The following is a 25,391-nucleotide window of genomic DNA, read 5'->3' as shown; positions in this document are numbered from 1 at the left end:
GGTAACCCTTGCAATAAATACTAAGTTTTGCACAAATTAAAACAATCTAATTAACTATATTAAACAAACTAACCTCAACAGCTGCTGTAGTAGGTACTCATCTTTAATCAGAATCCAAAAAAGTGTGATCCATTGCCTAATCTTAAGATGTAGGAGAAAGCCAAAGTTACAACTTATAAAGACCTTTGAAAATGCTAGAAGATTAAAAATTTTACAGAGGCTCAAAAGATTTTTCATAAGAATTCTTTTGAATTTTTCTCTGCTCAGTTCACTTTACAATGATGTTTGAAAGATTTCAAAGACTGAGATGCAAGTTTTTAAAGCCTCTTGATGGTTTTTTTGATGCATCATGTAAGTGCATTCAAACTAATTGATCTTGTCTGAACATGTCATGCTTGTAGTATAAAAACTTGTCACACCTTTTATGAATAAAGATATATGCATTGTGTGATGAATTAGAAGATAAAACAATGATTTTTTCAAAGGTTTTGCATGAGAAAAATAATATAGATTATCAGCATAAATTTCAAGACTGTTGGTTGCCAAACTAGGTCAAATACCTTCTTAAAATTACTCACAAAATATAGAAATATAACAATTATTTTGAATTTTTCTTTACTTATTTCACTTTATAATGATGTTTCAAAGATTTTAAAGACTGATATGCAAGTTTTTAAAGCCTCTTGATGATTTTTTGCATCAAGTAAGTGCATTCAAGCCAATTGATCTTGTCTGTACATGCCATACTTGTAAGTATAAAAACTTATCACACTTTTATGAAAAAAGATATATGATTCTTTAATGAACTAGAAGATTAAATAAAGAATTTCTTCAAAGGTATTGCATGAGAATAATAATATAAATTATCAACATAAACTTTCAAGACTGTTGAATGCCAAACTAGGTCAAATGCTTTCTTAAACTTACTCACACAATGTAGAAATATAAGAGTTTTAGAAGATAAAATGAGCAACAATCATCAAGTTTTATCTTCAAAAATATTGAAAATCAAATAGAGTTTGCTTAAGTATTGTACAAAGCTCACATAAACAGTAAAAAAAAGAAAAAAAAAGAGAGTTACTTTACACCTACAGCATCTAAGGTGTTTTTACTACAAGTGCTTTTCTCAAAAGAATATTCATTGAAAAAAATATTTTGCAAAGTACTATTTTATTGTGATGTCACATTAAAATGTAAGACTTTAGAGAATTCATAAAAACTACAAATTGAAACACTATCTTAGCATGGCAGGGTTGTTTTTAGCTTTTTCGAACATAAAATGCTTTTTATTTTACATAATGTTAAACCTTAAATTTTTTTTTGTAAAAAATAAACTGTTTTAATTTCATTCTTATTCTTCATTCTATTTTAAAGTTTTTCGTAGTTTCTACCTTTTTTACTACATTGGCGATAACTGGTTTAACATATTGTTTAATATTTAAGCTACAGTAATTCATTAAGCTCATATAAATTACATTGACAACTTTATAAAGACATATAAATTAAGCGTTTAACTCTTAATTTTACAAAATTGTTTTCTTTTTGTTTTAAATATGTTTATTACTTAACAATTTGTACAAGATTTATTTTATTTACCTTTATCTCATCAGGTAATAGCATTAAATTTAACTTTTGCAAAATCATTTTAGTTATTATTTAATTTGAATCGTTTTGCCATATTTGCCAAAACTATACAATTTTTGTAGTCATTGGTATAAGCAGGTAGAAAATAAAAAAACCATTTTGTGCATAGTGAGTGAATGCTAAATAAAGACACACTTATCAAAATATTCATGAATGAGTTTGAAAAATAACTAATAATAATAATAATAATAATAATAATAATAATAATAATAATAATAATAGTTAATAATAATAAACTTCTAAAAGTATCAGTAATTTGCAACAATGTTAAGTGTTAATACAAAATGATACATTTTTTGTTTTATTTTGCAATGTTCTTTATTTTTTTTGTAAAGTTTTTATTTTGCAATCATTAATTTAATGTTTAATGCCATACAACATTAACTTGCCTATAATAAATCATAACTTTTTAACATCTCATTAATTTGTTCTAATGCTAATTGAATAATTATTTAAGGGTTATTTAAACACTTAAAGCTAAATGAACTTTGTCATCAAATATCCCATTGACATGCACACCACCTAAACTTTTGAAGGTAAGTAAATATACCCAAAAATTTATTTTTTACAATATTTTTTCTAATTAAAATCACTAACCAGCTATGCTTTTCAATATTCCAAAAATCATTATTTTACAGACAAAGTTTGTATATTTAAGGTGGTTATGATGTCATAACACATCAAAAGCAGTTAATATGTCTTTTAATCTATATCAATAAGTATAAGCTTTCATTTAAGATATAAATTATATGTCTAGAACATGTATAAGTGATTTTATTACTGTTTAAGATGAAAAATATGTGATTTTGGGGTAACTAATTTTTTGGCCGGCATACCTTTTGTTTGCAATTATTTTTTAGATTCTTCTTAATAAAGCAAATACACATTTTTGATAATTTAAAGTATTTATATATTAGAGGTACACTTAGAACTATTGTTTCAAAAACTGCATGCACTTGGTTTTAATAACAAAATTTGACAGTTTTGGTGGTCAGTATTCAGAGAAAAATACTGTACAGAAATTCTCTACTACAGTTTAAATATTTAGAAAAAACATTTTTTTATATTTGATCATTGTTGTTTTAATAAAACAATATACACAAATACTAATGTATATAGTAAATGTTTTACTAATGCAATTTAAGAATAGTTAGTAAACTTATCTAATAAATTAATATCAATAAGAAGGTGAAGAACAAATGGATGTTTCACAAGCAGAGGAGCCACACTCAACAGAAGTCAGCCTGGAATTGAAGCCTGTCAGCTCCACATACACTTATGCTGTGCAGCAAGAATACAACCAGATGTGTTCTACTTCCTATGAAAACAAGTTGGTTTTGTTTTGTCAAATAAATATTATCATTGTTTTTATGTATCATAGTTGGTTTGCACAAATACTACATTTTTGTCTAAGAAAGTTTTGTACTGTTGTAATAAGGGTGGAAAACTTTTTTAGTTATTAGAACAAATTTACTTAAAAAATTCTCTCTTTGGCTAGACTTTTTAAAAAGCAGTTTTAGTGGGCTATGTAGTTTTGAATATTTTTACAACCACAAAGAAAAAAAAATGTTTGAAACTAATTGTTTAAATTACTGGTTCATTAAAAACAACTGTGTACTAAAAATAAATTAAAAGAAAATTGTATAGTTATTGTTAGTAAGAGCTTAATTTTATTTGTTTTCTGCAAAGCTAAAAATACTTCACAGCCACATATTTCTGTTTGCTAACAGATTTGTTCTACAGGTCATACATTTCCCATCCCTACTTGATACTATTGTTTTTCAACTTTTTCGAAGTTTTATGAATTATTACAAGAATATGAAATATTCTTAACTTATACAATAAGCTTAAGGGCATAGGGGGGTCCTCCTTGATTTTTACAAGTTGATCTTATTTTATAGAGTTTTATCCGAGCTATCAGACATTTTTAATTTAACAGTTTGAAAAAATTCAAAGTATTTTAAAAAATAAGAGCAGTCAAATTCAGTGACATCAATAGGTTTCTAATGAAAGGCGCAAACTAAAAACACAAAAAAAGACCATTTCACTTAAAATCTATCTCCTCCTTCATTTTTAAAGCAATGTTCTTCAAATTTTCTAAAAAAGTGTATTATTAAATTTTAAAAAGATTTTTAATTTTGAAATATAAAATTTTTATTAAAAAAAAAAACCACCTATTTTTTTCTGTTTTATTCTTATCTAAAGTTATTTTTTTAATATTTTAAAAACTCCAACTTTAAATTTTTTTAAACTACAAAAGGAACGTTTCCTGAAAATTTATGGTCTCTATCGCAAAAAATGAAGGAGAAGATACGTTTTTAGTGATGTTTTAAATTTCCAAGAAAATTGACTTAGAAAAACTTTCAATTTTTCATTTGTATTGGAAACTTTTTATGAAAATTAGAATATCACAAAAGTTAAATAATTTTTTTTAATTCTATAAAAACTGGCTTGTTGTTTGTACTTTAAGCTTTCATATAAGGTCCAATGTTATTTTTGTAAAAAAAAATGTCGGACACCCCTATGCCCTTAACTTATTAGCGAAAAAAAACCTTAAAGTAGATAGAGATGTTAAAAAAATGTTAGTAATGTTGTTATATATATATAGTTCTTTTTACAGTTTAGTTTAAAACCTTGACTTTCTACCTACAAATTTTCAAAGAAAAATTCCAAAAACTTAATTTTTACTTTTTCATGTTATGAGTCCACTGTTTGATATTATAAAAATTTATTTTAATTTTGAGATGTTTTATTTTTTGTAAAAAGTTATAGAATTTTGAGATGTTTTATTTTTTGTAAAAAATTATAGAATTTTGAGATGTTTTATTTTTTGTAAAAAGTTACAAATTTTTCATTGTCAATTTTCTCAGAATTTTTAAAATCACAAAATATCTATCTTTTTTTATTTCATTTGTAAAATTTAAGACTCAAAATTTTTTAGGAATAGTTCCTATTATAGTTTTAAGACTTTGAATGTTGAAATTTTTAAAATATTAAAAATATTTTTTTTTAATGAAAATATTTTTGTATTTAAAAAATATTTAAATATTGATAATGGACTTTCTGTAAAAAAGTAGAATGTATTTTAAGGAGAAGATAGATTTTTAGTGAAACAGTCTTTTTTTTTTGCGTTATTGGTTTGCTCTTTCTTTAAGGAACTTACTGAGCTCACCAACTTTGTTGGCTTTTATCTCAAAATTTACTTTGAATTTTTTATGTGGCCTATTTAAAATTAAAAATAGTGCTATTTAAAATTAAGCAAAAAAAAAAACTAGTTGTTAATATTGTATACATAATTATATATATAAAGGTAAAAAAATACCTGCAAAGTTAAGATTTTTTAGTTTAACTAATATACTAAAAGATATGAGGGTTAAGTTATGTCTTTTTTAAGGTTACCAAAAAACCTCGAATCCAGGAAAAATTTGTAATTTGAAAATTCAAGGTAAAAAAAAAAAGAAAAATCCTTGAATTAGAGTAATTTTGAAAAAAACCTGGTATTTTGAGTAAAAATCACTAAAAATACCTGAAAAGTATGGTATTTTAAACAACTTTTAAATGTCAAGTAGTAAAGTTTTAATTGCAAATAAATAATCTATCTTATAAATAAACATTTTTGTCATCTTCAAATTTTTTTTAATAAAAAAACAAATTTAAAGAAGCTTTTAGAAATCTTTTCAATGTTGTTATACTATTAGGCACAGTTTTTTACCTTAAACTTAATTTAAAAACTGAAAATAGACCGTAAAACGTCTAATTTTAGAAACCTGGAAGAAATTTTGAAAACCTGAAGAAAACTTGCCAAAATCATTTGGCAACCCTGCTTAACAAGTTCCTGACAAACAGCGGACGTGCAGATAAGTGTTTGCGTGGCGTGCTTCGAAGCGGGCCAGTACGTCGAATCGTTGCGGTTGATCGAGGAATTGGAAGTGCACCACTTCGCGCATTTTTCCACCAGCAAGGAGCTGTTCAAGCTGAAGGGCATGTCGCTGCTGAAGCTCAACGACTACAAGAGCGCCAAGGAGAATTTTTTCAAGTGCCTGCAGATATCGGCGGAGGACTCGGTCGACATCAGGCTGGAGCTGGCCGCCATCTTGCTCGACACCGGGGAATACCGCGTCGCCATCGAGGTGTTTTGCTTGTTTAATTAGTCTGCTTTTGTTTGAAAGTTTTCAAGATTTTGTAAAGTGTCTAATTTTTTGATAATACTTTAGACACTAGATGGAGCCGAGAAAGAGGAGAATGAAAATGAAATTTCACCGAAAGACCAGATGAGGCTGCTGAATTGCAGGTTCCAAGTTTTCAAAAAGTGGGGCCAGCATCCCAATAAAAAGTTTGTTATTTGTTGAATGTTAAGTTAGCGCGCTTGTTTTTATGTTTAAGAAGACAAGCTGTGCCGTTTCGAGCTACAAGAACACTTTTATCAGCTTAAATAGAATTTCAGAATTCATCAATTAATCGTTAGCTATTTAAAGTTCAATAGTATTTTTTTTATAATGAAACCCTAATTTGAAGTCTAATGTTTTCCTTACGTTCTGTTTAGCTTTAGCAAAGTTAAAAATTATTAATAAGTTTGTATAATAAAATCTAGATGAGGAAAAGATAGTTTTAAGAAGATTACTTATGTACTTAAAACAGTATTTGGAGCTGTTTTTTTATTCGATAAATGCCAAATCTTTTGATACGAAAGCAGAGATTAATATTAATAATACAAAAAAAAAATTAATGTTTGGTTTGTTTACTGTAGTTTCATCAAAACAATAAAAAGGTTAGCATCTTTTTTTTAAGGATCAAAAAAATACACATTATGACGTTTCAAATGAATTGGAATAGTTTTAGTTGGCTAATGTTGAAAATAACTGTCTTTGACAACCAAAATAAGTATTTTAAAAGAACAAATAAGTTTGTACAGAAGTTGTTTATAACATTAGCCAAATGAAGTTGTTTAAAATTATTTGAAACGTCATAATGTGAACTTTTTTGATTTTTAAAAAAAGGTTTATGTTAACTCTGTTATTGTTCTGATGAAACGCTTAATGTGTAGAAACTATAGAAAAAAAACCAAACATTAGTTGTTTTGTAATTGTATTATTAATACTTTTTACAGTAGATTATTTTATTGTGGTTAAATTATTAAGTTAAAATGTTTTCAAAAATGTGTATTTTTTGTAGATTATTTTTCTTAATAATAAAAATTGCACCGAAGTTTTATAACCAATTATGAAAACATGGAGTTTTAACACATATATTGTTAGAAACACTGCTTTAAAGCAAATTTTAAATTAAAGAAATATTTTGCTCGATTATAAGTGCTTAAACCGATTCACAAAATTAGGATACGATAGATCACTAATACCAACTGTTAGACTATTTAAAAAAAAGTCACTGGAAATAAAAAAATGTTTATTAATTCTTAACTAACTTATACCCTTAATGCTAATAAACATGATTAATCACAGAAAGAAGCTAGCAGCTGCAGCGGATGTTGTATTGATTATGTTCGCCAACAGACTGAAAAGTACTTTCAAAACTGAGGTTAATTTCAGTTAGTACTTTTTCTGCTTAGTACAGACAGTTTTCTTGTTTTCCAATAAATATAAAAGTACTTTGTTTGGTTATTTTCGTATCGGAGTTGTTAAAAAACATGACATTTGACAATTTTGTAAGAAAAAACCTGGAATTTGAGAAATCTGGGAAAAGCCTGGAAAATCTGGAATTTCGAACAAAAATCACTAAAAAATCTGGAATTTTAAAGAAACTTTACATGTAAAGAAATGAAATTTCGATTATATATCAAACATCTATCATATAGAAAAAGAAAATAATAATAAATTTTTTCAACATATATTAAGTAGATTTACAGTGTCTTTTCAATGTTGATATACATTCTAAATCAGTTTTTTACCTTAAATTTACTTTTATACCAAAAGAAACCAAAATATTGCTATTTAAAAAACCTGGAATAAGTTTAGAAAACGTGGAAAATTTTGTCTAAAAATCTTTGACGACCTTACTGAATGCAAGTTTTATTTTTTTTATCTGTTAATTCTGTTCTTAAAAAAATTACTTATTTTATTCTTCTACATATTATGCTGATTCTTCATTTCTCACTTTACATTGTGTAAACAAAAAATATATTATTTACAAGGTTTTTACCGAAATATCAAACTTTAATTTTCTCATACTGTCTGGGCACTTAATAACTTTTGAAATAGATACAAATAAACTGGTTCAACGTTCAAATTTTTCAGCTGTCAATAGTGAAGCGAAGTAGGAAAACAACCAACCCGTTCGCAGGCGAGATCAAAGTGACTTGCAAGAGGGCGGGCAAGCAGAGGATTGACGAGGAATTGTACCTGAAAGCCGACTGGCAGGTCTTCAAGCAGAGGCAGTGGATCGACTTTTACAAGGTTTGTTTTGATAAAGTTTCATTGGTGTGTTTTAGAACGCTAGTGTATTTGAAACTCTTTTAGTTTTGCTTTTGACACTTGAAAGCGAGTTTGAAATATGAGTCTATTTTTTTAATTGAAAAATAGTTTAGTTGTACAATGCTTATTCACTTATCCGGACGCTCACTTATATTGAAAATTTCAGTCAAGAAGAAAATAAATAAATAAATTCAGTATTAAACACAAACATTTTTGTGTAATACATACTGATTTTTAAACTTTGATGCTGTGGAAAAGTTTTAAATGATTTTATAAGTTCTGCAATTTAATACATAACTATGACGTAATAATACTAGTAAAGCTTAAGTTCAATTTTGTTCAAAACTAGTTTAGTTATTAGAAACCTTTATACGTAAAGTAAATCAGTGTTAAAAAATAGTGTTTTTAATTTTAGTTTTTTAGAAAATTAATATATAAAGTTTTTTTATGTTTGGTCTTTAATTCAAACTATCAAAAGTTCTTAATTGAAACAATATTTATTTAAGATGAGGTGCATAATTTTTTTTTTATTTTCAAAAAGTTAAAAGTTTGACATACTCAACATACAAGGTTTCAGAAATAGACAAGTTACAAAAATAAAAAGAACACGAGTTGCAATAAGCTTTAAAAATAAACTAGAAGTTTGTAAAAAGATGGGAAACAATGTTTTAAAGTCTTTTATAATAGAGCATTTTAGCATGGGCGAGTCGACTTTTCACGACATTTTGAAAAGTAAAGTGTAAGAAATTTAAAGCAGAAAAAGAAGAGCTGAGCTATTATTATCTATTTTACATTACATAAATTACAGCAGTTATGTTATTTTACAAAAACAATATTTTGTACTTATCTGGAAAAATGCTTATCCGTATACCTTTACAGAATTGCCAAACATGCCCGGATAAGTCAATAAGCACTGTATTATTAAAAACTTATTTAAGTTGAAAATTATAACACATTCCGGTTAGTATTAAATTATAAGTAACTTTCTTCTATAAATGTTTTTGGCTAAGTTAAGGTTTGCTTCTTCGGAAATGATAAGGAATAGTTTTAGAACATAACCTTTTGTTATTTTATGACAGTATAAACACTCCATATTTACTAAAAACTTATTCAAAGTTTATACAAAAATTTAAAAGTATATCAATTCTTTCTTAACAAAAACATCAGCGAAAGTCTACAGAGCTTAAGCCTGGACCTTCGTATGCCGTGAGATAAGTTTAACATAAGGTTAAATCATACCAAAAAAAAATCTTTCTTAAATACAAATAGTTTATAACTTAATATTCCAAAGTATTTTAATTTTTTGCTGCATATTATTTCTTTAGTACAAAAAATTTTACGAGCTAAGACTCCACCAATATAATCAACCTTATCAATCAAGGAGTTGCTGAACCTGCTCAACACGTGCAAAAGATACAAGGAGGCCTGTTTGATAAGCGACCACGTTATGAAGGAGAAAAACTTCTTTTCGCGCGCGAAAATTTCAAGAAGCAAGCTGGAAGTTATTTTGTTCAGATTCAGCCTGTTGAGCGGGTGGTACTATTACGCCTACAAAATACTCAAGTTTGTTTGAATCAAGTTATTTGTGTTGTTTATTGATATAATGAATACTTTGCGGCATTTTTATTAACTTTTAATTTTACAAACATAAATAAACTTATCAAGCAGTATTTTCAGCTAATTTTTGATTTTAATATATATTTTTTAGATTATAAACTGTATTAAAACTTTTTTTGCTTTTATATATGGTATCCAAAATAAAGACTGTGTTTTTTTTATAAATATAAGTTTAAAATTCTAACCTCATTTATACAGACACTGTCTTACTGTGCATTGTTTCCATACAAACCTGTTGTATATCAATTGAAGGAAGGTGATCTTATCGAAGAAGGAGGACCAGTCATCGGTGCAGAACCACGTGTGGAACATATTCAATCAGGTGGTCACCAGGATGTCTCACAGTCAGAAGGTTCTCAAAAACACTCACAGGTTTCTCCACAGAATCATGGTGGTCAGTATTGTGTCAAAAAAATTTGCAGAAAAGTATTATTAATTGCAAGGCAGAAAATTTTGCGTTTAAAGTTTTTTTAACTAAGATAAAAAACACCTGTTTATTGAATACTGTCTATATCCCAGTATTGGTTATCTATTATTTTATTCCAATAGTTATTGTTTTTACAACAATAATGCGCTGCATATTAAGTAAACTTATGTTGACCTTTTTTGTTTTGTGCTAATGTAAAGCATTATTTTAATGACTAGTTAAGTTTACCACTTTTTAATTGCAGAGTAAATTAAAGTTTTTCGCAATAATGATAAGTTATTTTTGTGTTATTTTCAAAGTTAGTTACTAGCAAAACAAAGTGGTTAATCTGTTTTCTTTTTAAAAGCATTCACGAAAAGCAAGTGTACAATTACAGGTACAAGATAAGAAAGTTTACCCGCTTCAAAGCATGTTCGCTCATGGAGATATTGCATCTAATAACTTCAGACCTGCACTTAATTATTACATCGAACTACTAGAAGAAGTTTGACAATTTTTTGTAGATGTATCTGTACTTTATTGGTTTTTGAAAAACTTTAGTTATTAAAAATAGAATAGTACATAATAAAACTTCACTAATATATTTTATTAAAAACCAAGTAAAGTTTTAAAAAGTAATTATAAGCAAACTAAACGTTATTAACAATTTCAATCCCTTTCTGAGAAAAACCAAAAGTATATAGTTTTTAAAGCTCGTTCTGTTACTTATATCCAAAATTCATAAATTTTTGAAACTCTTATAGTATCTTTTGTAATGTTTTAAAGAAGTGAATGTGTAAGTTAAAGTAAGACTTTTAGAGTTAAAAAATGTCTTTAGATTCATTCAAAAAATGTACGTAGCTTTTTTAAACCAACTTTGGTCAGTGCTAACGAATAAACTTATCTGATAAATAACAAGAATACTTGCAGGAGCAAGAAAATCCGGAACTGCATTTGATAGTGGGAATTTGCTACTGCCACATACTCACGCAGAAAACTTGCGGTAACAAGCATACTTATGTCGCGCAAGCCTTCGCACTCCTTGCCAAGTATTGCCAGGTTTGATTATTTTGAAAGATTGTTTATTACGTTGAAGATCCTCTATGGTAATGTTTAGTTTTTTTGCTAGAATATTTGTTTTGATAAAGTCTAAAAGCTGACGTTTTTGAAATTAATGAAATAAAGTTGTTTGTAATATTTCATTGTTAGGTTAACTATTAAAGATTATTAAAAGCTATATAAAGGTTTTTCGTAATTCAGTTTTTAACCCGCACTTATTTCATTCGGATATAAACAAACATAAATCTAACTTCGTGCATTAAATAACAATAAACATATAAAATAACTTAAAATTTTATAAAAAATCATGAGTCAGCTTCTGTTTGAATGAGTAACAAAATATCCTTCGTTCAAGTAATGATGTTATTTAATATAAACTGAAAAGGCCAGTTGGCATGATATTTCAAATAAAACTTGAACAAACCTGTATAATGTTATGGCAGCTGCGGAACAACAAGCAGGAGTCGCTGTACAACATCGGGCGCGCCCTCCACCAGATCGGGCTGAACCACTTTGCGGTGCACATGTACGAGGACGCGTTGAAGTGCGGACCACCTGCCAATGTGGTCGACGCGGTGTGCGAGGACAGCTTCGACCTCCGGCACGAGATCGCCTTCAACCTCAGCTTGATGTACCGGCAGTCGGGCAACCACACGATGGCCAACTACGTGCTGTTCAAACACAACGTCGTTTGATGCTGCACGTCTCAATTTCAATTGACCGTTTTAGTTTTGCTGCTTATGCCTTTTTAGTAAATTTTTGTTGAACTTTATTCCTACTTTTATCAGAGCCGTTTGAAAAATTTTGTTGTTAAGCACAAACCTTCAGTTATTTTAGATTTTTTTCCTTCGATAAGCTTGCAGAAGAGCTCTTAAGATTTTCACTCTTTTTTATAGATGTGTTGATTTTCAAAATTATTTTTTTTATTGGAAGTTTCGTTTAGAAAATTGAAGTTTTAGGAAATTGTAATTTTGTGCTACCTAGTTTTTTTTATACTAAAAATTTAAACTGATAAAAATGTGTGAAGTAAAACCATTTGTATTTTTCCTTCGTTTGCTGTCTCAAACAATAAAAGTAATTATAAACCAGTAATGATTTAAAATAATGAGTAACTCTTCTTTATGCTATTTGTACTTCTAGAAATAAGACACTATTTTTATAAATTATTGCATAAAATGTAGGTTTTTATGCCATATAAGCATTTACAAGCCTTGAACACATTATAATTAAAATTTTTAAAGTTTTGTATTATAAATTTTGAAACTTTATCTTCTTAGTTTTTTTTTTATTTTATCAATCTGCTATCAAAAATATGAATCTTTTTGTATAATAGTTTAGTAAGAGCCTTTTTAAAAAGTTACAAGTTTGTAGGGTATTTTTGGTTCTTAAGTGAGTTTGAACTTGTTTGCGATATTTAAGTTGACTTGAATGATTCAATTTATAAATGTTCTAAATTGATTTCTACTACAAAATGTATCTTATGATTTATCATGTTTTTATGCAAAATTAAATTATTAGTCATATTAAACTTCTTTATTGCATACAGCTTTGTACTACTCTGATCTAAACGAATATGATAAAAACATTTTGCTATGAATCGTCCGTTGTTAGTCAGTCGAAAAAAAAAGACGATTACGAAAATAAAGAGTAAAAAAGCTCGTAACGATTATCACCTAAGTGTTTTAGAATCTCTATTTATAAAAACATGTAAACCTAATTTGTGTAAGCAACAATACGTTTATAAATCTAACCTTTATAAGTTGTTATAGATTTTATTTGAATTTTGTCGCTTATTTTTATTTTATTTTTAATGTTGCTTATCTTAGTTAAATTACTGATAAACTGTTTTGTATATGCATTTATGAATTGTGAATGTTTAATTAATTTTTGCTCAATTATGCTAATTAGTCTTAATTGATTTTTCTGATGTAACCTCTAACTATTTATATACTCAAAATTTAATCTTAAAATTAGTTGCTAACTAAAGTAATTGAAAAGCGTTAGCCGAAATCGATTTTACTTGTTTGTTGCTTTAATAAAGATGTTTTTGAATGAATTTTGTCTTAGATTTCTGTACAATTTATACAATTATTTGGCACTTAGCTACTCAATTAATACTTCAAATTTATTAACAAAATGGTACAACTGTACAGGAAAAGCATTGAACATTTTTGGTAATTTCACACAGTTCCTCCGACCACTCGTCTTTATCAACATCATAAACAACCAAACTAGGTTAAGTAAAACGAAACACAAAAATTTTACTGCCAAATGAAACAGCTCTACTCATTCGTCTAAACTTTAGATTCGGTTCTTTTAAGGCAACAAACTTGTTACAAACGCTGTCAAAGACCTCGCAAAAATCGTGTTCGCAGATGACGTAATACTTGCTTCTCACCGCAACTGCGCTGTGCCTGCTTTTGCTTTCCATCATGCTGGGCATCGGCGACCAAGTGTCGGTGATGACGTCATACGACTCAACCGTTTCCGAGTAATTTTCTTCTTCGTCATCTTCCCCGCCGCAAACCACGATTCTTCCTTGGAAAACGGCGCACGCCGCATGCTGGCGCGCTTCGCTCATCTCCGTGACTCCCTTCCAAGCGCGGCTTGTTGCGTCAAACTTCAAGCAGGAGTCGGTCACGTACCATCGGTAACAGCCGCCTAGTAAATATATTTCGTTCATGAAAGCGCAGCAGCAAAATGAACTTCGTCCTCCGTTGTCGTCTATTTGTGAAACTTTCTCCCAAGTATTCGTTTTTGCAATGTATTTTTCGATGGTAGTTTTGTCTTCCTTAAACATGTAGTTACCTGCTGCTATTGCATAAATTTCTCCTTTCAAACAAACCACTCGGTTAAAATTTGGTCCGTTGTTAGTCAGTTAGAAATTTTTAAGTAACGCAATTTAAAAAAAACTTGTATTATTTAAGCAACAAATAAAATTAGATATTTTTACTTTTCTCTACTCTTTCGAGTGCAATCAAATATCTTGTTATGTTTTCATTTGCAACGAACTCATCTTAATTATTCAAACCATCGATCTTCTTTACTATGAATTGTCCGTTGTCAGTCTGTCGAAAAAAAAAAAAGACGAATACGAAAATAAACAGTAATAAAGCTGCATACTAAATTTAAGAATAGTAAACATTTCAATATGATATTAGTTTTACCTGTTCTGTCTTAAACTTAAAAACTACAGCCGCATTTAATTATAAGTTTTTAAGTTAATTTTTTGAATGTTTTTCTAACTGTCATTTTTCAAGTATGCAAATAGTAAATATACTACTAATTATTATTGGCAGCATTTTAGTTACAAAACGTTTTCCAGATAATTTCCTTTTTTCTGTAAAACTAAAAGACTATTTTAATCTGCAGATAAATCAATTTTAGAAGTACAATTTTCATTTTGACTTTGAAAGAAAACAGTAAATTTTTTAATAAAAATACGGAAGACAGCTTAGTGTTTTGTGAACAGTTCTACATGGTATTAACATAGATGAGCATAAATAAAATGTTTTGATCTGAAAAGTTATTAACAATGTAAACATTTAATTAAAAACAAAGCTTTTTATTATTGGCTTAGTATTTTATAGCTAATAAATAATTATAAGAAATCTTCTGATGTATTGAGTCCTTACCAAAAAGTTAGTTAGATGTGAACTTTATAAAAATTTAAAATGCAGCAAAGAGATAACTAAAGGTTATCGGTTTAAAAAAAAAGTTCCAAGTCGCAAGCGGATCCATAGTTTCTTAGCTTAAAATTAATTTTTAAAAATGTTAAACTTAAAACTAATTTCAAAACGTTTTTGAATAATTTCAAGAAGAGAAAAAAAAATTAAGCTAAAAATTTGTAAAACTAAATTATTTGTGCAAAGTACATTTTTTCAGCTATACAAAAGTAGTAACTAATAACTTTTTTTTTAAACAAGTACAAAAATTAAATCGTAACTAATAAATATTTTGTATCTCTAAAACTTTAGATATTTGCACTTGTGAAATAATTTATAGAATTAGCTATTGGTATTAAACTAAAAAAATTACACTTATGTTATAGAGAGGTACTTAAACGTAGCACTTATTTGTCAGTATTCTATAACCAAATACTTTAGTTAGTTGATTGGTCAAATTAAAACTTAATTTGATAGCTTTTAGCAATAAAAAAATGTTTGAGTAACGAGTTTTAGCTTATAAAATAGACGGTTTGTAAAAGGTTATTAATTTATTCTCGAGATTTGTTCTTAGTTGTAAGTTGATAGTTAAACACATCTTGTCGTTAAAATTACATTAAATATTATTCAAGACAAATTAAATGAGATACATTATAGATAAAACTTTTTCGAAAATTATTCTACTATATAGTAGTATTGAACACTAATAATTAAACCCTTATATACTGTAATAAACCTTTTAATAACTACTTAAAACAGTTAAAATTTTAGACCGAAATGATTATACTAAAATATGTGCTCAAAATTAATTTTAAAGTATTAAACGTATGTTTTACAAAAATTTTACGAAAGTTTATAATGTCTCTATAAAAACATATTACCTAACAAATATCAAAATTTAATATTAATGCTTTGATCGACCTTATAAATAATTACTTTGACAGTTTAAGTTCGTTTAATTTGTACTTCGAACATTTTAACAAAACTGCTGTGCAAAAGATTTATAGCTAACTGGTATGTTTTAAACTAGTGCAGTTAAACGAGAGAAAGTATCTGAAGATTTACCAATAACACTATTGATTTCTGTTTCCAATGTTTTTAGCTACATTTGAGCCAAGTTGAACGTAGTTATTTTGGGAACGGGTCTAAATTGCACGAAGGGTCAAACTGTGACTAGTGGACTCTATCTCACAACCTCCCGCTCACAGAACAGCTTAACAATCGCTGAATTACGCATCGATTTTAAATTGATCCTCAACGCTAGTATATAATGTTAATATAATATTATATGCTTCGATTTTTATAAAACAAATAAAGAGATCTTAACTACTAGAAGAGAAATAATGTATTTGTTCTTTCAAGATTATATCATGCAAACTATGTTTCGGTCAAAAACCTCGTCAGCGCTTAAATAATAAATCTTATTCAAACATAAATCTTCAATAATACGTTAACAAAAAACTTTAATTTAAAGTAAATTAATTTAAAAATAACTATATTATAAATGGTTATTGTACTTTTCATTTCAAATATACTTACAAAGAAACTATTGTTTGTCTAACACAATACTTTCACGTGATTTACGTTATTATAAAAATGTGCTCATAGCAATTTGAATGAATCTCGTTTGTAATTTAATTTGAATTTTAGTTATACTTTGTGATACTTGATTGTTGAGCTTCTCGTAATTCGTTTAACTTAAGGTCTAAATTAAACATTATATTCATAATGATTAGTATACTGTTATCAAAAAAATAATGCCTGGTGCAATTTGAATGAATCTCGTTTGTAATTTAATTTAAATTTCAAGTATATTTTGTGATACTTGATTATGGGGTATCTTGTAAATTGTTTAACTTGAGGTAAATTAAACTTTATATTCATAATGATTAGTATATTTATCATGCGAAACTTGATCATGCGGAACTGTTATTTAATCGAGGTGTACATAAGCAGCCGAGCGAATGAAATAGCAAGTTTTACCGACTTCATGTCAAGAAGAAAGCAGCTTCACGTCACTTAGCGCTTTGAGCGTAAGCCGCCATTTTGGAAATCTAGCTGATCCCCGTCAAAACCTCTCTTGACGCTTTGAGCATAAGCTACCATCTTAAAAAATCTAGATGATCTCCGCCAAAACCTTCTTATTCAAGTATTTGCTTTTTTAAAACATTTACTTTGTACTTTACTTCATAACTTCGTAGTTTTTATACTTTGTTCTATACACATTTTGTATACCTACTTTAGCAACGTCGATTTGAGTTGTTAACGTGCCATACTCATAAGTTTACGCATACTGTAGCAGACATACTCCAGCAACAAATTCCAGTTTGGGTCAATTTGAACATTGAACTCTACGTATAAGCCCACACATTCGGTGGCATAAACTTATTGCATCTATCTTTCTCTTCTTAACTTCAATATTGTATCTTTTCATCTCGCGCGCTCTTCAGCCGGTGTCAACGAGGAATTATAAGTCCCTACGTTCTGAACCAGTAAACTGTACGAGCAACCATTTGTTACAGCACAACTAGAATCGCGAACTGCAAGAAGCCTTAGAAAGTAGTAAACACTTCTTAATGTGCCTTTTATTTTGTTGTATAATAAAGCATATAAATACTTGTTAGTCTATATTTAAACTAATCTTATAAGTAAAATGAAGAGGCTATTAGCTCTTAAACCCTCTCGCACTCGGTCGCAGACAGAGGTAGCAACTAAAGATAAAGATGGGCCTGAAGCTATTGCGAATCTGGCTCCTGTCGAAACTGCCGAATCTCTTTCAGATGTGGTTTCAAATAAAGCTAGAGACCTAAGTAGCCCGGAGTACATCAAGCTCAGTTGATACATAAGCCCAAAAGAAAAAAGCAAATCAATATACTGAATATACTCCGAGATCACGAGTTGAATTTGATAACATTTGTTAAACTACAATATTGTTTACAATATTTCAATCTTTACATGATCTTTATCATAGTAACAAAGTTGTTTTATTGTTTATTATCTTATTTTTATAATAGCTCACAGAATATCAATTTAAAAAAACAGTTAATCTCTATCAAAAATCGTGCCGGTGTGCGGACTTGAACACTTATAATATTGAGAACTTTAATTATGAACAAATATAAACTAAATACTGATTTAAAATAAGAATTAAAACAAATGGAAAACAGGGTCAGCCTCTTAAAGTATATTTTAATCATTTAAAAACTGTTAGTATAAGTCAGCTATTGATATAATAATATTTTTAACTATAATTCATAGTTTAACAGCTAAAGTTATAGTTAGCTTGAATATAAAAAAAAATGTACTAGTTAGTTACTCATAAAAACTATCGTTTAAAACTTATAAGTGACTCTTAACCTTATAAAACTAATAGGAGTATATTAGGTTAACATAATCAATAAAAACAGAAGCTGTTGAATTACAAACTCATCAGGTGTAGTACAATTGCAGTTATTAAAAACTGAATGGCTGTTAGACTGTTCACATAGTTTCACAATGTTCTAAAATTCGTAAGAACTAGCTCTCCCTATCGGAAATAAGTACAATTTTGCTAAAGGTTTAAACGAAAAAAAGTTTCAGCAACAAAAAAAGTAACTTTTAACTAACTTGACAAAAATAAATAGATATACAACTCGACTATTATTTTTAGGCAACATAGGCAACAAACCAAAACTTTCAAGTTGAAGCTTTAAAGCGTAGTTGCCAGAATTCAATCATCTAAAACCAAACGTATTCGAAATTAGTACAAAATCAATTTTTAAAAATATGGCAACCTTACTTAACAGTACTTGTTTTATCTAAATGAGGTTTTTATTATCTGTCGTATTTAGTAAAATGTAGCACAGTTGTCAGGCTATACATATGTCAAGTATTTCTTCAAATGTTGGAAAACTTATAAGTTTTTTTAGTATTAATACAAGCTAGATACTATTAAAACTAGTATACTATCAATCATGATGTCATTTCTAATTATTACGTCACTCTACTTAGTATTCTATATTTTCCTAATTTTGTATACTGGACACAGTTTACAAGAAATTCTCTTTTTTGGATTTGATAAAAAAATTGCATAAGAACGTGGTACATAAAATGAATTCAAATAAAGATCTAAGATTAATTTTAATGATAAAATAATCATTTTATAAGCAGTGAAAATAAAACTAAGACCAAGTTTTTAAACATTAGTTAAGATAAAAAGTTATGGTCCATTGGCAATTGTTACTAATATCCACAACACATTGTAAAAACTATATCGAGCGTGTTGAATATGAACCTCAATCAGTAATCAAAGAGTTATTAAAATATTCTACGTATTTTTGAAAGATGTAAAAAAGTAACTGTTAGCATATATACAAAAATAAGTTACTCAGCTGATTAAAGAAATTCAATTAATCTTTTTAGCAAAAGCAAAGTAAAGTGAAATCTAAACGGCTACAAAATCTCTAAATAGTTTATTTAAACTTGTTATATTTTAGGCAAAAAACTAATGCAAATTACATAGAATAAAAATTGTTTTAGACATGGAATTCTAACAGGCGACGATACAACGTACAAATAAGATTAATTCAAGAAACCTTTAGCAACAACGTAAAACAACAATGTCACAAAAAATTAGTTCCATAGTATTGTTGAACTTGATTTAGAGTATAATATCAGGATTATTTACTACAAATATACATAATTTGTAATAAATATCCAGCTTATAATACTAGAAACCACAGTTTGAATATGAAACTTAGTATTTTAAATATTTGCTCATTATATGATGGCAGTAATTAAGTGTATTAAAAACTTATAGTTTAAATCAATTTAAGAACAAAAATCTTTAGAAAGCACAACAAACTAAATACTGATTTATCACAGATATGAATTCAATATCTAACGATATTGAAAACATAAAAATCTCAGAAGTTATCAAATTAAAACTTAAAGTATCTAAAATCATGAACTGGTACAAAAAAGATTATAAAATGGCTTTAAGATGCACAAAAAAATGCACACTCAAGCTTAATTTACAACGTATATTCGACAACAAATAAGATACGGTTAACACAAGAAATAAAGTTTTCAAAAACATACAATAGAACCTGAGAAAGATATAAAAATAGTGTTCAATGCAAACAAAAATAAAACAAAGGTAAGAACAAAACTTGTAACTGCACAAATAAAAATTAATTTTTTAAGAAATAAGTATGTCATTTATGTATCAAAATAAAAATACATGACTAACAAATTTATCCCTTAAATAGTGTATTTAAATTTGTTATATTTTAGGCAACAAACTAATGCAAATAACACAAAATAAAAATTGTTTTAGACATTGAATTTTAACAGGCGACGATAGAACGTGCAAACAAGATTAATTCAAGAAACCCATAGCAACAACATAAAACAACAATGTCACTCTGAATTACTTCCATAGTATCGTTGAACTTGATTAAGAGTATAGTATCGGGATTATTTACTACAGATATGCACAGTTTGTAATAAATATCCAGCTTATAATACTAAAAACCACAGTATGAATATTAAACTTTGTATTTTAAATATTTGCTCATTATATGATGGCAGTAATTAACTGTATTAAAAACTTAAATTAATTTAAGAACAAAAATTTTTAGAAAGCACAACAAACTAATTACTGATTTCAATATTCAACGAGATTGAAAATCTAAAAATCTCAGAAATTGTTAAATTAAAACTTAAATCATCGGAAAGACTAGTAAAAGCTAAACAACGACAAAAACTGAAAATTTACTTTATTTTATTCAATTTATACTTGGACAGAGAGTAGAATTTAACTACAAAAAACAAAATTAAACTACATTAACGAACTAGACTTTATAAACAAACGCTATCAATTCGAGAGGAACTGCAGAAAAGTTATAAAATAATCTTCGAAATTATCACTCAAAAATGATCAAGTTTTAGTTTTTTTAAGGTAAGTCATAAGCAAAACATGTTTATTAAACCATGTGGTTTTGTAAACTAAAACTTATCCAATGGGTTACGACCCCATAAGATTTGCAAAAATAATTGTGTTGTTTACAATGAATGCTACAACGTAAATAGTTACAGAAATATAAAAATAAGAACTAATGAAAGTTAGAATTTTATTTTGGTAAGAAATAGTCAGAAATTTTAAAAGAAGATCGGCGATAAAAACATACGTAGAAAAAATGTCTTCATTACTTTAAAATGTAAGCAGTATTACGGCTAAGCAAGCAAAAATAAGATATAAAGTTTGAAGAAAATATACACGCATCAAAAACATATGAATATGAGGATACTAAATGTTTTCAAGCTAATTGAAAGTAAGTCTATGCCATTTAGACAATACAGTTATCTTACATACAAAAAAAAACTTTGTTTAAATGGTACTACAAAAACTATTGTTTAGTTGGCATAATTGTTGTTGGTTAAAATGAAATTTTTATCAATTTGTTATTCTTATTTGGGTAGGAACACTTTTATAGTGTAAATATATATTCAACTTTACAAAGACCATAAAACTAGACTTTAAAAATCATAGTAAGGAATTATTAACATTTTACTTAAACAGACAGGTTATCCATTGATTTTAGAGTAAAATAAATATATTTTAATGCAAAACATTGGATACAATAACAAAAACCAGCACAACAAAATGATGATAAATGATAAAATCATAAGATTTATTTGTAGTTCGAGTATTAGTTTTGTAAGGTAATATAACATGAATATAAAAAAATGTGTGTACCAAATTGTAATATTAGGAATACTAAACAATTAATAAGTGTATAATTTGTTAAAGAAGTCTGAAATTTAAAAATAACAATATAACTAATAGTTGAAAACCGTAAATATTTATATACAAGAGTTTAACAAAGATAAATATTACCCATTACTACTTATAATCTTAATGTAATTAGTGCTGCTAATGTTTGTATCATGTATGTACTTCGCCAATAAAGCATTTCATACCTAAACATTATCTAAAACAAGTAAGAAATAGTAAGTTTATCTAAAGGAAACTACCTTAATATGACGTAATAATCTGCAAGCTCAAAAAAATAAAAATTCATCATGGTCTTTTGTTGCTTATTAACAAAATTCAAGAACTTAATGTGGAAAAAAGCAGAAAAAGAAAACTTCGCATAATTAATGCAAGTGATTTGTAAAATTCTTTAATTTTATATGGAAAAAAATGAGACGAAATTAATTCATGTAGTAGTAGTAGCATAAATTAAAAACAAGTCGTTCATGAGTAATTTATATCTGTTATCTTTCATACAATATTAGAGTGAAATTAGTCTGTTATATCTTAACTTGTAGTGGAAATTAAGTTTAGTTGCACTTAGGAAGTTTGAGCACATTTACTCGTACTTCCAAGTCATAACTTATTTGGTTAATTGCAAACATAAAAAAAAGACTTAGGTAAAATACTTAAAAGTTGAATAATAATAATTGACTAAAATACTTTACCGCTACCAAAGTAAGTTTAAAAGCATCTCAAACTTAACATAATTTTCAAATTACAGGTTTTTTTGCGTAGAGACATACTTGGTGTTAAGCATCATACAAATAACGAAGCTCATAACTAAAAGTAGTTGACACGGAGTACTTTAGATTGTTATTAAAAAACATAAATACTATAAACGAGATAAAATCACTCACAATTACAATAAACTACAACAAAGCATAAAACTTAAACTTTAAGATTGTTAACAATATATCTACATTAGTTTAAGTTGGTTGAAAACCATAACAAAAACACACCTTAAACTTAACATATAAACCAAACAAATAAGAAGTAAAGGGTTAAAAGTTTAGGGTACATACATAAAGCCCATAAGCATACCTTACTTTAAATGCGTACTTAACAGTCTTGAGAAACTCTATAATTTCTACACAGATAAAACAAGTTGTCTTTATTGTTTTAAAGTATGAAAATGCAAAACAAGCAGAAGACTTATAATTAGTTTTCATAAATTTAGAATAGTAAATCAAACAGACGCTCATTAAAAGCATACAAAACTGAGAAGACTTATTTGAACCGTGAAACTAGACTGAAAAACTGACAAAGCTTTAAATAAGTATTGTTAATGAAATAAGGTTAAAAAATTATAAAAACCAGCACAACAAGATGATAACTAATAATAAAACACTAATAACTGACTGTAGTTCGAAGATTATTAATAGAGAATAATAACAATTTTTCACTAAATAAGAATACTTACTAATGATAACAAATAATAAAAAAATTAACAAAATCTTATGAAAAACAGTACATATTTTAAAGAGTGTTAATGAGTACCAAATTTGAGTACGAATTACTATGAAGGAGAATAATATAACTATATGGAAAATTTTAGCTCAGTTTCTATTTAAAGACAATTAAATTTACAAACTATGTATTTAGTTTGATGTTAACTACAGCTGAAAAATTTAGTATTACTAAGAAAATATATTGAGTTAATAAGAGTGCAGTGTATCCTATTTAAGTTTTAAAACAATAGGAAGCTGGACCCTGTAACATTAAAATAAGTAGAGATGGTCAAAATTTACTTAACCAAGAAAGCTTTCAAATTGATTTCAAAATCCACACGTGTGAAGAAACAAAATGTTTGTAAAAAAACGTAAAATAATCGCCACGGATCTTAATCAAAAAACTTAATTGAATAACATAAAGATCAAGTGTTTAATTAAGTCGAAAAAGTAAAGGCATAAATATAATAAATTTATATTTTAATGAGATTTTAAAGCAATTTATTTATATTTTAGTATTTTGCAGCATAAACAACCTATCAAACAAGGCAACTCAACAGATTAAACCTGAAGAATAAAACAAAACGTTATAAATAAAAGCATTAAGCTTATTGTGTTAAAGGACGTATACTTTAGAAAGAAGAATAAACACAAATGCTAAAAATTCAAATACTTAATTACTGTACGATTAACAACAAGCTATAATGTTAAGTTTAATAATAACAAAGTGATCAAGCCTGGTACAGTTGATCGTAATCAGTAATGAGTAGAATATTAAATATTTAATTAAATGAAAAAGTTAGTTTTACAATACATCTTACTTTGTTGTATATATAAATGTTGTGCGTGGATATCTCTATCAGTCTTAGTATAATACTACTAATAAGTTTCAAGTACAATATAATTTACTTTTTAATTAAAACTGAATGAGAGCGCTAAAAACTTAGAATACAATCAATCAAATGAAGTCGTGATTTTAACTTAAGTAAAATACAAATAAAACCAAATAGCTTTAAACGTTAGATTATGATCAAACTTGACTAATTCAAGAGATATCATTCAAAAGGTTTTTTAAATCAACTGTTAAACATGTTAATCGTCTAAATAAACTAAATCTTAAATGAAGAAAACTGCGTGATATACAAACAAAATAGTAAAAACACAATACTAGCCATAAAATATAAGACATATACGATTTTAATTCAAGTTTTAACTTTATAAATCATGCTACCGGTCGAGCGAAGGCTAAAACATTTATTCAAAATTTACTTCATTTGAAAGAAAACTATATTTTTAAATATTTTAGTTTACTTTACTTATTTTAGACTTAATAATCACAAATATTATATAGTTTTATATATTAAGTCGGATTTAATATTAAGTATTTTACCTATTATTCACTATTATCTGTAGAAAATATTTCATTTTAATGAAAACTTGTATACACCTACTTTACTCTATGCTTCTATTCTTTTATTACAGTAATTATATTTTTACAGAACCCAGTTGAAGTGTGTTGATTCGCACACAGAAACATATGTTGGTACAATAAAGGAAGATTACTGTACAATCTGTTTTTATTTTTAAATAGATCAATTGTTAAAGATATTTAATTATAGTCAAAATTGACTGAAATTACCGTACATGGGAGATAATTCTAGAGTCTTTTATTAAAATATACTTAATTTAATAACAATATAAGATAATATTTTCTACTTTTGGGTTATGTCAACTTCTAAACCAATACTTGTCTAATGAAAATGACTTCAAGCAAAATTTTACAAGCGAAAAAAAAGAAATGTATTTAAACTACGGTAACATGACCATATTTGAGTATATTTTAAGCTTTACCTTTTACGCACTAATTTTAAATTTAGAATAGTCGTAGAATCGAGAATACCAGTATAAACTATAAAATTTTAACTTAGCTGATTACGCTTGAAACATAAGTTTACTTTAGGCATGTTTACTGTAAAAAATTAACATTGTAATGTATCATAAATGTTAGCACAACTGTGTTTGTATAGTTCTTTAGTAAGGGCAAGCTATACAACAAATTAGTTAGTACTTCAGTCAGAAAGCATGTTTAATCTTAAAACTAACTTTATTGCAGTACTTAAGTAAGTACTTCGACCAATAGGATGTAGCTCAAATTTAGGGCTTGTACCTACTTTAAACGGGTTATCTGAACAATTAAAAAAAAAATTTCATAAAATACTTTTGAATTTCACACTTGTGAAGAAAAAATAAAGTTTGTAAAACAACGTAAAAGAATCGCCACGTAGCTTACTCAGAAAATAAAAATGTATGACCTAATGTTAAACT

At 27.2% G+C, this 25,391-nt stretch overlaps 2 protein-coding genes across 2 annotated transcripts; one reads left to right on the top strand and one right to left on the bottom strand.

Annotated features, from left to right (window-relative positions):
* The first annotated feature begins 2,843 nt into the window (after positions 1–2,843).
* On the top strand, positions 2,844–11,849 carry LOC145836779 (general transcription factor 3C polypeptide 3-like). The gene is made up of 11 exons (XM_082944552.1): positions 2,844–2,974; positions 3,351–3,439; positions 5,491–5,774; positions 5,859–5,977; positions 7,104–7,179; positions 7,896–8,054; positions 9,454–9,635; positions 9,942–10,083; positions 10,493–10,600; positions 11,026–11,154; positions 11,598–11,849. Exons 1-11 carry the CDS (start codon positions 2,844–2,846, stop codon positions 11,847–11,849), a joined length of 1,671 nt encoding a protein of 556 aa, XP_082800678.1.
* Positions 11,850–13,334: 1,485 nt separating this feature from the next.
* LOC145836778 (uncharacterized) lies at positions 13,335–13,954 on the bottom strand. The gene is made up of 2 exons (XM_082944551.1): positions 13,485–13,954; positions 13,335–13,359 (listed from the first exon to the last, which is right to left on the bottom strand). Exons 1-2 carry the CDS (start codon positions 13,952–13,954, stop codon positions 13,335–13,337), a joined length of 495 nt encoding a protein of 164 aa, XP_082800677.1.
* Positions 13,955–25,391: the final 11,437 nt, after the last annotated feature.

The sequence above is a fragment of the Thalia democratica genome, chromosome 5, assembly GCF_965202585.1.
Source record: "Thalia democratica chromosome 5, ktThaDemo2.hap1.1, whole genome shotgun sequence".
In the NCBI taxonomy this organism is placed as follows: domain Eukaryota; kingdom Metazoa; phylum Chordata; class Thaliacea; order Salpida; family Salpidae; genus Thalia; species Thalia democratica.
Note: the sequence above shows the minus strand (reverse complement) of the source record. Positions and strands in the feature narration are given on the sequence as shown.

Coding starts and splice junctions, on each gene's coding strand:
- LOC145836779 (XM_082944552.1), top strand. CDS start 2,844: ATGGATGTTTCACAAGCAGAGGAGCCACACTCAACAGAAGTCAGCCTG. Junction 8,055..9,453: donor AGTGGATCGACTTTTACAAG/GTTTGTTTTGAT, acceptor TTATCAATCAAG/GAGTTGCTGAACCTGCTCAA. Junction 9,636..9,941: donor TACGCCTACAAAATACTCAA/GTTTGTTTGAAT, acceptor TATCAATTGAAG/GAAGGTGATCTTATCGAAGA.
- LOC145836778 (XM_082944551.1), bottom strand. CDS start 13,954: ATGTTTAAGGAAGACAAAACTACCATCGAAAAATACATTGCAAAAACG. Junction 13,360..13,484: donor TTTGACAGCGTTTGTAACAA/GTTTGTTGCCTT, acceptor ATGTTGATAAAG/ACGAGTGGTCGGAGGAACTG.